This window comes from Haliotis rufescens, unplaced genomic scaffold (genome assembly GCF_023055435.1).
Source record: "Haliotis rufescens isolate VD_foot unplaced genomic scaffold, xgHalRufe1.0.p SCAF_54, whole genome shotgun sequence".
In the NCBI taxonomy this organism is placed as follows: Eukaryota; Metazoa; Mollusca; class Gastropoda; order Lepetellida; family Haliotidae; genus Haliotis; species Haliotis rufescens.
The window spans coordinates 64,562-77,975 of record NW_025964268.1 but is presented as its reverse complement, the minus strand read 5'-3'; the positions used below and the strand labels follow the sequence as shown (position 1 = coordinate 77,975).

At 38.8% G+C, this 13,414-nt stretch overlaps 1 protein-coding gene across 1 annotated transcript in view; it reads left to right on the top strand.

The window, feature by feature from the left end:
• LOC124138519 (protein mono-ADP-ribosyltransferase PARP14-like) overlaps positions 1-12,669 on the top strand; it is a 48,665-nt gene extending 35,996 nt beyond the window's left edge. The window contains exons 17-27 of the mRNA XM_048385128.1: positions 1,027-1,209; positions 1,581-1,778; positions 3,439-3,606; positions 4,187-4,252; positions 4,771-4,953; positions 5,312-5,509; positions 6,061-6,215; positions 7,975-8,365; positions 9,308-9,468; positions 10,596-10,773; positions 12,289-12,669. Coding sequence (XP_048241085.1) covers positions 1,027-1,209; positions 1,581-1,778; positions 3,439-3,606; positions 4,187-4,252; positions 4,771-4,953; positions 5,312-5,509; positions 6,061-6,215; positions 7,975-8,365; positions 9,308-9,468; positions 10,596-10,773; positions 12,289-12,578 — 2,171 coding nt within the window. The 3' untranslated portion in view covers positions 12,579-12,669. The remainder of the gene's footprint in view (positions 1-1,026; positions 1,210-1,580; positions 1,779-3,438; positions 3,607-4,186; positions 4,253-4,770; positions 4,954-5,311; positions 5,510-6,060; positions 6,216-7,974; positions 8,366-9,307; positions 9,469-10,595; positions 10,774-12,288) is intronic.
• The last annotated feature ends 745 nt before the right edge of the window (positions 12,670-13,414 follow it).

Sequence of the window (13,414 nt, the reverse complement as noted above, 5' to 3'; positions counted from 1 at the left end):
CGCCTCCTCTAGTAAGGCAGCCATGTTCATACACACAGGTGTGATCGGCTGCGCCTCCTGTAGTAAGTCAGCCATGTTCATACATACAGATGTGATCGGCTGCGGCTCCTGTAGTGAGTCAGCCATGTTCATACACACAGATGTGATCAGCTACGCCTCCTGTAGTAAGTCAGCCATGTTCATACATACAGGTATAAATAGCTGCGGCTCCTGTAGTGAGTCAGCCATGTTCATACACACAGATGTGATCAGCTGCGCCTCCTGTAGTAAGTCAGCCATGTTCATACACACAGGTGTGATCAGCTGCGCCTCCTGTAGTAATGTCAGCCATGTTCATACATACAGGTGTGATCAGGTGCGGCTCCTGTAGTAAGTCAGCCATGTTCATACACACATGTGTGATCAGCTGCGGCTCCTGTAGTGAGTCAGCCATGTTCATACACACAGATGTGATCAGCTGCGCCTCCTGTAGTAAGTCAGCCATGTTCATACACACAGATGTGATCAGCTGCGGCTCCTGTAGTATGTCAGCCATGTTCATACAAACAGATGTGATCAGCTGCGCCTCCTGTAGTAAGTCAGCCATGTTCATACACACAGATGTGATCAGCTGCGCCTCCTGTAGTAAGTCAGCCATGTTCATACACACAGATGTGATCAGCTGCGGCTCCTGTAGTATGTCAGCCATGTTCATACAAACAGATGTGATCAGCTGCGCCTCCTGGAGTGAGTCAGCCATGTTCATACACACAGGTGTGATCAGCTGCGCCTCCTGTAGTAAGTCAGCCATGTTCATACACACAGATGTGATCAGCTGCGGCTCCTGTAGTAAGTCAGCCATGTTCATACATACAGGTATAAATAGCTGCGGTTCTCCATGAAAAATATATGCAGTGTGTGTTCTAGGCAAATAGTGTGTTATACAAAGATATCTACGCTGCAACATCTTTCTCCGGTAAAAACGTGCGTGTGTTTATGGAAATTCGATAATTCCAAAGACTGATCAGAACCATACTTTATATATAGTGTACGAAATGAGGCAGAACGGTGTTGTCAGCACGACAGCGAAAGGTCTGAAGTGTAACTACGTCCTACATGTGGCGGGGGACCATTTTGGCAATGACTGGAAGAAAGTTGTCCTCACATGTTTGAGAGAGGCAGACGAATTGGGTGATGCGCGCTCAATTGCCCTTCCGGTCCTTGGAACAGGTAGGTTCAAGTTATTTTTTTCAAGTTAATAATGAAATAAGGATAATTTGGTGTTCAATGAATGAATATGTACCGTGCTAATATACCTATATTTATTCATATATATTAATGTTTCGTTCCCAAATATACTACAAGTCAACTATAGGTCACTGTATTGTGAGTGAATGAGTGATTGAGTGATTTATTAAGTGCGTGTCATTTTACGCCACTTTAATCAGTATTCTAGCAATATCACGACGGGGACACCAGAAAAACTGCTTTACATTTTGTACCCATGTGGGGAGTCGAACACTTTAACCACTAGCCTACCCAAACCACCCTTAATAGTTTATGCTAATTATGATAACAATACCGTCACTTAATGCCACCAGGTTCTGGTCACGTCAACCCTCAAGAAATATCCGAGATCATGGTTCATGCCTTTGCCGAGTTCGAGCCTCAAGCATCCAACCTGACAGATGTACGGGTGGTTGTGTTCCAGAAGTCAATGTTTCTCACAGTTTCGTCTCAGATGAAGGAATCAGTGAAATCATTGAATCAACAATCCACCATACGAACACCTAAAACAGGTAAGAAATAAGAGCGGGACTATTTGTCAATATTTGATATAGGATTTATTCCTTTGAACTTTCCTGTAACGTAGGATGGGGAGTGAGTGAGTGTGGTTTTACGCCGCTTTTAGCAATATTTCAGCAATATCACGGCAGGGGACACCAGAAATGTGCTTCACACATTGAACCCATGTCTGGAATCGAACCCGGGTCTTCGGTGTGACGAAGGCTATCCGACCGCTCCTTAACGTAGGATGGAGTCATTTTCACAGGTAAGTAACATGTTTCTTGTAATTCATTGTCAGTGTGTTAGTCAATACCAGGATAAAGATAAAGTACTTTATAGTGCCATAAGCACCAGGTAACATCAATGTATTAATAACACTGAATCAATAAATCAACATTTGTCTACTAACAAGAACGGGGTGTCGCCTTTACGATACCTGTGATGTCAAGACGGTAGTGGGTAGTTAGTTGTATTATATATACTGTTTATATTCAGGAGTCAGTAATAATTAAGGATCAAAATGACTCCACATGCAGTATCACAAACAAATATTGAACGTCAACGTCAGATACTGATCAGTCTCGATTATCTGTCGAAACAGATTCCACTGGTCGTCATTGGCAAAATAGTTTTAAACTTGTTTTAAATAGGTCACTGAAAATCAGGTATACATTTACCGCGAGTACAAGTGTATAAAATATTAATACTATCAACAGAAATTCATTTTCACTTCAGAGATACTCTAGACAATCAATACTGAAATGATTGCAATGTTTACTGGTTGCTCCAGTCTCAATTAGGAAATGTGGCACCTTATGTTCCTGTTCTTATCGTTGATAAACATCTCTAGTTTCTTGGTTTTTTTTAGGTAACGTCTTGATGATATGATGAGACACTGATTGTTGTAAGTTCAATTTTCCAGGCAAACTGATCATAGGCGTCACAAGGTCAACATGTGTTCGCGTGTGATAATGAAATAATAGTCAAGGCTTCCAATCAACGTCAAAATATTGAATAGCTTAAATTAAAGGTACATTCGGTTTCTTTAGCAACTACTAGTACATGTTCAAAGAAAGTTGGCAAAATCACTTCCAAGTTAAACCAGTGTGAAGAGAAATATGATGTGATGATCTTGACCTTCTTGGTAATGGCATAAATACGAGAAAAGCGCACATAATATCTCTATGTTAGTGGCTGGTCATGATTCATGAGGATTTTCTGCTCTTGATCCAGTTACGTGTATATGCGTATACAACCAAGTCTAACGGACTGGTGGCCAAGCGGATTCTCCCTGATCAAATCTAATGTAAAGTAAATAATACCTCCATGAGGTGGTGGCCTGTAGGGGTACCTGCTGCCATTAAAATGTGTGATTCTATTAAACGTTCTGCTCATGATCCAGTTACGTGTAAATGCGTATACAATCATATTTATATAACGGGTGGCCCAGCGGTCTAAGGTGTCGCACTTTCGCTGTCTTTTGCAAGGCATCAACCCCCGGTCCCAGTTTCCTTCTGATTATATATCGCTTAATTTGTCAGTGTGTCGTTGGTTTTAAGGTCGTAAAGACCTGTGTTCCCCATATCAAACTGACACGTCTTGCTATGACTGAATAGTGTTCAAAGCAGCGTTAACTTAAACTTGCTTGGTCTCTCATCATCTTTGTTTTAGTTCCAGGGGTTCGTGGGATTGTTTCAGAAGGTCCCTGGAGCGCCTCCGCCGGCTCTGGTAGCATACAGTTTGGAAATATTACAGTGCAAATGAAACAAGGGGACATAACAAAAGAAGACACAGACTGTATCGTGAACAGCACCAACATGGAACTGGACCTGAAGAAAGGTGGGGCAGCCGTTAGTGAGACTATTAGTAGAAAATAGGAGGAAAAGAGAGGAGCCAATTGATACCATAACCAGACCTTTGCAGTGCAATATATAAGACAGTTGAATCTATAGCAGAAGATAGCAGGACTATAGAGTAGCCGGATGGTATCATGTGAAGACAATTCCACTTACTTCCATTTAAAGACCATTAGCAGAATAAATGAGTAATATGGAGATGTAATGTACCGTAAGGTAAAGAACGTATTAAAGAATTAAAGAATGTCAGGGAAATAGTGAATATTTTACTTCCACATTAAGATCATTAAAGGAATTGGAAAGTATAGGTTCGTTTTACTATCACAACTTCACCAGGGACCTACATATACTCCTTTAAATAAACCTGATAAAGATATACATTTTGTTTTACTGTACACTATTTTTAATCAACGATAACACCTGTATTTACATGATATGCCTGAAGTTGTCTCAATGGATACTTAAGGAAATGTAAAGGTAGACGTGGCTTAGCAAAGAAGAATTACATGATAAACTGAAAGAGGAATGCCTTACGTGTGCTGTGTATGGTATATTTCCTTAAGGTGCTGTCTCAAGTGCTATCAGGAAAGCATGTGGCAAAGATATGGAGTCGCAGTGTGCAAAGAAAGGTGAGATTCATATCGATTCTCTGTGCAGTTGTGTAAGACACTTGCTATACCCTGGAGTTGTACATTGTAGATAAAATAACATTTCAGGAAGACTTCAGATCTTTTATGTGGAAATGTAACATCAATGTAACATTAATATTAATGTAATCTAGCATTCTGAATGTCATGTGAATTATGTAATCGCTCGTGGTCGGTGTTACACAAGTAGAAAACTAAGCTCACGTCATTGTGAGTATCTATCAAAAAGGGTTTATCCACTAGAATGCTTTGTTGATATGAGTGAGAGAAGTTGAGTTCAGTTTCAAGTCCATGGGAAACATCCCAAAAGCAATCATTAGCTCCGGCACGTGAGTATCAAGATTTCAAGGGAATCCGATCCCAATGCATAGTTACACCCAGTATTGTCAGGCCGCAAGTACATGTTCAAGTCTGGATTGGCACAACTGGTTTCTTTTACTTAACTGCTTTATCGGTAGCATGACCAGAATGCATGCTTGAATTTACATTTGCTGTTACAGTTGATGACATGAGACAGCATGGCGTTATCAGCACGACATCCAAAGGTCTGAAGTGTAAATACGTCCTCCATGTGGCCGGGCACCATTTCGGCAATGACTGGAAGAAAGTAGTCCTCAGCTGTCTGGAAGAGGCAGAAAAACTGCGTGATGCACAGTCAGTAGCATTCCCTTTGCTGGGAACAGGTAACGTGGCTAGAACTGGTAGCAGTCGTTGTGAGTGTGTTAATATATTACATATTATTATTGGTAATGTTTCATCCATGTTTGGATCAGAATATATGTTTCGTTGTAGTTCTCAATCAACAAATAATGAATATTGGAAAATATAACAAATGTAGTGGTCGTTTTTCGGAACTTGAAAGAAACAGCAGTGGTCAATAATGATAAGAACAACTACAACAACAACAATAATAATAAAAATAATATTAATAATAATAAAAAGAAGCTGAAGAGATGTGCAGCAGTCAGAATGTTCCTTTCATAGTTGTACTTTGCATCTATATGTCAGCTTCTATTGTATCAAGCAACATTTTCTGTACAGGCATCGGTAATATACAGCCTGAGGATATTGCCAAGCGTATGTCACAAGCATTTGCTGAGTTCGGACCTCAGGCTGTTAACATCAGCGATGTTCGAGTAGTTGTATTCCAAGAAGCAATGTTAAAACCATTTGCTGCAATGGTGAAACACTCGGCAGGCACAGGAGGAATACCACAGGAACAATCTATCATTACAAGAGGTAAGTATTTACCAATAAGGTGCAGGGGTTGTATTTGTGCTGTTAACGATTGCAAAGAGATACCCCATAGGAAAATGATCTTTAATAATATTAAATAATATTTCAAACAACTTCAAACTTTCACATCCAAATTCTGCCTTGATATTAGTTTTGTTTTACCCAAATTATGGTTAAATGTATTCTACTTTAATTTCCTATCAGAGATGTGCAAGAGAGGGAGAAAGAATATTTTTTTCTTTGGACCCATAAGACACAAAAATCTCATCAAGCTACCCTAGTTTGTCTGAACAATTAGTAGTTGGAATATAGGCCATGTCGTCATTATTGTCATTATTTTCAGTTATCCATAAATTTAATTGATTACAGTTACTTTTGTGTTTGAGTATTTGCTGAACTAATTTCCTTATTATTATTAACCGTGATGGAATGACCTCGTTGCATTCATAGGCGGGATGGAAAGGGTTTTGTCGTTTTATCTATCAATAAGATAACTGCCTTTACGCTTCCCAAGGATTGGTATGTTCCATCTTGTTCTTCGTACATTTCGTCAGGCACCGCTTCGACAGGGAGGGTTGATCTTTTCTTCTTCTCTGACCAATCAGACAACATAGCCAATGGTATAAAGAACCTGGAAGCACTATGCAAGGAGACATGGATTACAAAGACATACCAGGACCAAGTGATAACAAAACTAACAGACCATCAGGTTACGATATTCACTTCACAGTAGCAATGTCCATTATTTGAGTTTGGAACATGTGTATTGCCATTAGAGCTTTTGCAAGAAGACAATACCAGCCTTCAACAGTTGCTAGTCACATATGGTCCTAAATCCCGTAAACAGCCTTATACCAGTTAGGATCACAACTTTACAATCATTATGGATCCTGTCAAAACATTTGATAAAATAATGGCCAAAAGAGAAGATGGACCTGTTGAATGTCTTTCGGGGTGGCTTAAGTCAGTATGTGATGTTGTCTTTTGTAGAATGAGAAAAATGAAGAAAATAAAACTAGGAAACAATATTGGAATAACAAAATGAAACTGGATGCCCTCGATGAAAAGTTTATAGTAGATCCAACTGACATTGCCTCAAATAACTCTGCCATTGTATAGAAGGATCACTACGCATTCAATGCTTAATCAAAGAGCTTGCCATAAGTGACATCTCAAATAATGCCACAAATAACTGAAGAAATATGCCAAAACCACGCATTGGATTGGCAACACGGGCATTTGGCCAAGCCATTTAACTTAAAGCTTCCGGAATTTCGATTATCTGATATCGTTAAAAAATATTAAAATACCCAATTTCCTTCCACTGATTTATCCACCTGAACTAGAAATATAGGAGACCAGTGAGCCCGCCTCATCCGTCCCTTTCTGTCCAGCAATATTCAAGAAGTTCCAGGCCTTGGTGTCTACATTTCACAACGTTTGAGGTACAATCGAGGATGCTCTTTGTACGAAGATTTGAAAGAGCATCATACGAATCTTGCACAAAGGCTGTTTGATCAGCGTTACAACAACCACGTTCTTAAAGAAGCATTAAATAAGTTTTATGGTAGACATTTGGTCCGTCAATGAGCAAAATGATGTTGTACCATATATTCCCGTGTGATTTATTTTTCAAAGCAACAATTGACCTGCATTTGCAATTGTTGAGGGCAGGATACGCTCACTTTTTCGCAAACACTATTTTTGTAGTGATTCATAAACAAATGCTTATGAGTGAGTACTAGTGAGTAAGTGAGGAGTGTTTTACGCCGCTTTTAACAATATTCCAGCAATATCACGGCGAGGGACACCAGAATCGGGCTTCACACATTGTACCCATGTGAGGAATCGAACGCTTTCGGCGTGACGAGCGTACGCTTTAACCACAAGGCTATTCCTCCACCCCTCTCATGCTTATGATTTGTTGTTTAACGCCGCACTCAGCAATAGTCCAGCTATATGACGGCGATCTGTAAATAATCGAGTCTGGACCAGACAAGCCAGTGATTGACATCATGAGCATCATTCCAAGCAATTGGGATACGATGACATGCATCAACCAAGTCAGCGAGCCTGACCTGCCGATCCCGTTAGGAGCCTCTTACGACAAGCATATCATGCTTATGAAATAGTCGGAATCGTACGACGGACTCTGCTACATATTAATTATTATTATTGAAAAGGTTTTATCGTTTTTGTTTGCAAATGTATTTCTACAAAAAGACCTCTCAAATATATGTTATTATTTACTAGCTTCTTCAATCCACTTTTGTTTCCCCCTTTTATAATTTGTTGTGAATTTCAATTTTATTTGAAAAAAAGTCTTAGATAAATATTCAGATGCTTTGGAATTGTTATTTGCAGCATAATAAATATACTTTCGAATCCCTAATTGTTGGATTAGAAGTAGATACCCTTAGGATATCGAGCATCCTGACGATTTACTGACACAGAAAATATACTTCCAGATTGACTCCTTGCATAAACGCTTTGATGTGGAGCTAAGAGTCGACAGAAACAAAGGAACTATAGAACTGACAGGACTGAGAGGTGAGGTTGGGCTTGCCACAGGAGAGGTTAAGCAATACCTACGTGACATTGAGAAGGAGGAGAGCGAAACAGAAAAGGCGACCCTACTCTCTCGAACAATACAGTGGGCCTATTTCGAGAAAGAGAGTTCTTCCGATAAGAAGGACTTTGGTAAGAAGGAAAATGCAGCAATCGAAATGGCATTTACAGACAATAAGAAGTCGTGCAAGGTACCTTTCATGAAGACCAAGATCGAAATCGACTTTTCGTCCTTGGAGGGAACAGCAGCAAAGAAAACATACAATGTCATGCGACGAGACCTTTTGCAGGGTGAGAAAATAGTATTATCTAAGGTGTTTCTAAATATACTAACGGAATAATTAACTGTGCTTCACATAACTTTCATTAAAAATAAATTTACTATAAAGTTATGTAATGCACTTTTTAATACATATTATTTAAGACATCTCCTCGACTATAAGGTCGAGATTCACAATTTACACGCGCACGATTAGGATCTTTGCGTGTTCGTTGGGAGTATGATAATTACACACGTGGTATTTGTCATGTGAACAGCACACAATAATTGTAGAACTATCGTGCCCATGAAAACGTTTTTGTTTAACCGTAACAAACGCTTATGCAATGCCAGGGCTTCAATGTCTCTCGTGTCTTCAATGCACCACCGCTCTGTATCAACGCATATGGTAGTCACATCCGATTGTGGCATTGTTAATTGAGCTGTTACACCACCACTCTGTGAGGGCGTGTGGCTCTGTCTCCTGTTACCATGTATCGGTTATGTCAACGAATTCGTTGTGATAAAACATTGATCAGAAGAGTGATCAAATATTATGTTGTTATTTTCAATAACATAACGTTTACACCACTTTATGTGAAGCACAGTTAATCTTTTCCGATAGTATATATAGACACTTGTAAAACGCCATCTGACAACTAAGGCGACGTGTTTGAAGACAAAATATATTCAATTTCAATGCCACGATGAATAGGGCAACAGAGATTATTTATTTCTTTGTGATTAGAACACGGTGGACAACAAACTGTCAACCCTAATTCGGCATACAGTATTAGCAGATACAGCCATTCATATTTTTCTCAACGATGAGGTCAAGGAGTTTAAGCAAATACATACGAACCACACTTCTTAACTACACACTATCCTTACGTGAAGAGAATATATACATTGTGACATTCGTGTAGGTGTCATACTTAATTAAATGTATTTATATCCTACGTGTTGTTTTTCAGAGGCCAAACAATCAATATTGGACCTACCTCCGGGCTGGCAGAAAATGGCGGATGATGTTAATATTGAGTGTTTTCAAGTCGCAGCTGGCGGTGAAGAGTTTAAGATGGTTGAACAAATGTTCATGTCAACTATCAACAACGGCAATGCCAAGGTTCTTCAGGTACGATACCACAATCTCTATAAAACGCAGTCGATGAACTTGAAATACCATAATAGTTTTTCCTTGCCTCTGCCTCTCAAAATAAAAATATTCGCGTAAGCTGAGGAGATTTCCCTTTTAAGTAGGTTCTTGAAAAGCTGTTAAAGTTCGTAAGTCAATATTAACTAAGACCTGATGACATTGACTAAACCTTAACTGAGACTTGTTCTAGATGCGAGAAATAACATAGATCCACGTAAATCAGGAAACGTCTGTTTGCAAATCGGTTAAAATCTATTAGGTCAAACGTCATATGGACCTCTTTCCCGATGTAAATGATATTTTGAAGATAGTCATTGAATTTATTGAAGTCTTTGTCAAAATCGTAGTGGCAGCTGGAAATTATACATAAGACCATAATATCAAAATAACTAATAACTTTATCATATGCATGTATTTATGAATTACCCTCCAATAGTGACGATACGATGTAACACGAACATGATCTGACACTGTTTACGATACAATGGCATAAAGATATATGGATGTTTTTAAACCTAACACACTCAATACTATCTAATGTATGGTTCACACGCGGAGGTGATTCTATTTCCGGAACAGTGCATCATTAATCTCAGTATTTATAACACAACGCCAATGATAACATGGCATATTAGGCACGGAAATGTTTGCATAAAATATGTGCATGTATCTGTGGAAAGAACTTTTTACATTTGTAACAGAAATAGTAGATTCCTCTTGATCGTCATCTGAATGTCGGATAGCACACCATCTCCGTTGTATATTACACATGTGCTGTATGTAGAGTCCTCCCATTAAAATAAATTCCTTACCTATGAAGACCTTATCATAAAACTAATTGGAATTTTGTATGGAGACTATATATTTTTCAGCTGCAGTGGTAAAACCAGATTTTTTAATCAAAGCCATGAGCTTGAATAATTTTGATAATATCAAATGGTCGCTCCCTTAGCAACTCAACGCATTTCAACTTGCACATTATAGTCTGCCAGGACGTGACTTGAAGTGTACCCTTACAACCTTTGCAGTGGTTTGTAACCTGCGACGTTGACTAACACTTTCCCTGTTACTGAAAAGTACCATCATACATTGCGTATTTGTCATAGGTGACTCGCATTCAGAACAGATCTCTGTATCAGCAATATGCGGCAAAAAAAAAGCAACTTGAGAAGCAGAACCCCCAGGGTACCCAGAACGAGACATGGCTGTGGCACGGTACCAGCACAGATGCTATAGGCAGCATCAATGCACATGGGTTCAACAGAAGCTATTGTGGGAAAAATGGTATGTATTGCTTCAGACAGACAGGCATATATGTCCAAAAGGCCAATAATACATCACGTATACAATGGTATGGTTAATACTTGCTGCGCAATCTTGACATTATAGTTTCACAGAGTATAGAACGGGTTTACAGAAATGCACTTCATAGCAGATATATAGCGGTTTCTTCGCTCTCAAGTGAAATACGCGGTACAATAACACGGATAACTTAAGTAACATATTCACACTTTCGATTTGATGTATATCATACAACTTTTACCGAGATGGTCCGGTTTATTTAAATACGGTTGCATGTAATCATTTCTTGGACTTGCATATTCTGGACATATTGACAGTACGTGATATTCATCTTAACTAGGGGTCCCCCGTGGTGATATTACTGGAAGATTCCTAAACGCGGCGTCAAACCATACGCCCTCACTCTTCATTAGGGTGGTTAGAGTATGGACAGGGTGCATATTCAATTGCCGTGTTTTTGGAAAATCTAGCTGCTCTAATGTTAACATTACGTACATTGAAGCTAAATTTTGTTAACGGACGGAGATTGTTTTTCATTACATAAGATAATGATGCAATTGAACTTTGGATTTCGGAAGAATATTAAAATAATTTGACTCATGAATTACTCATGTTGATAAATATCTTTACATCTTTGTTTCAAAAAATTAAGAAATACCTTTCTGTCACCTACATCTTGTGCAAGCCAGACATGCCCAGAACTATTTTTACATATTGGTATTCGTCAGGAAAAACACGGTTTTCGTCCCCAGCATCATCTAATCTAATGTGTAAATCATAACATTGTCTGGAGTATCTGTTAATGGTTGTCTGGTAAACCGTATCCAACAAGACAGAACTCTACAGTGAGCATTTATGAACAGCTGGAAGCGACCACATTCTGTTCAAACAACTTCACTTGCAGCTTTGTAACATGTGTGCAATAGAAATTTGCAGTTTGGTATGAAGTTTATCAATTGCCTCACTATAATTCCCCTCCTTTATCAGTCACAGCAATGGTTGAACAAGCTTCTCTAGTATTCAATGTGGTGCCAAACGAGTGTACATGGTGAAGGTCCAGACTAACACCTAGTCTCTGAAAATATTATGATTTTGATAGAAACAAATAACTCTATGTAAATTGAAATGGAGCCCCAGTGAGATGGGAGACTTGCTTCATTTAGGGCTTGTGCATCACAGAAAGGCCTGGGTGGAATGGAAAATAATATGGTCTAGTGACTGTGAGAAAGACAGGGACTGTGGAAGGCTGTGAGGCCGGAAGCTTGAGATTGCATATTTTTATATATGTATTTGAATTCCTCATTGGAAATTATCACAAAAGAAGAGCGATTTTTTTATGAACAGTAAATGTGCATATGTTTTTTTTTCTGATACGATTCACGTTACACATATTTTACTTGTGAAAAGTACATAATGACACCTGTTCGTAGCATTCAAGGAATGGCTACTGGCTCTTCATATTCCAATGTGTCTACAGATAACCGCTTCCAATTTCAGCCACCTACTACGGGCAAGGAGTGTATTTCGCTGTTAATGCCAAATATTCTGCCCGAGATGCATACTCAAGACCGGACGCAAAAGGGCAGAAATACTTGTACCTGGTTCGAGTCTTGACTGGCGTATATACTTTGGGGAAATCTGAGATGAGAGTTGCACCGTCCAAGACAGGAAGCACTGGCACTGAGCTGTATGACTCGGTCGTGAACGATATTAACAATCCTGTCATGTACGTTGTGTTCAATGATACACAGGCATACCCAGATTATCTGGTCACATTCCAACCTTGAAGTGGTGTAAATGTGTTGACAAGTTTGTATTTGTTAGAAACCACTTGTGTTGAAGTTGTATGTAACCTTTCAGTAAAGTTAGAAGAATCAATATTTTATTTGCAATTTTTGAATATCTCACATACATTAGTAATTCCGTGAGCAGCAGCGCTCGAAGCTGTACATGTATTGTTGTGAGTCAGTATGGTTTTATGTGATTATTGAAATAGTATCACATTTATCTCGCTGCAAATATTTTCTTATTTCAAAGTGTAGTTGTAGTAATAGTAGTATTTTGTATATTTTGAAATCATATACATCACTCACCTATGCTAAATACAGGCGCCGTGTTTGTGAGGTTGAAGACTCAATCACAACAAATTTCACAAAATGAGTAATGTGTTCAGTATAAAATGCACACTCCGGCGCAGTGGTGACTCAGCTGATTTGCATATCACGTGACCGGACTTTTCTCTTGTTTGTAAACAAACGCGCTTTTTCAGAAATCAGTATAGAACGGACTAATGCGAGTATTTGGGGGCGCTTTACATATTGTTTTGCATAATTATATAGATATGCTACTACAACTGCGACAGTGAGTTGCATGACAATATATATATTTAGACATAAAAGTGATATATCGCTATAGCTCTCCTTTGGGCTTCGATGACAGCACGTGGAGCTGTACAACCAATGTAAATAAAGGATAACTACGCAAAGAAGAGTAGATTTTCACGTATTAGGATACTTTTTTAATGAACCGTAACCATTCTTTGACATTTGTTTATGAAAATGTGTAGACTTGTCAAACATGAAACGGATGAAAAGCATATTCAATATCTTGAATGGACTGTGAA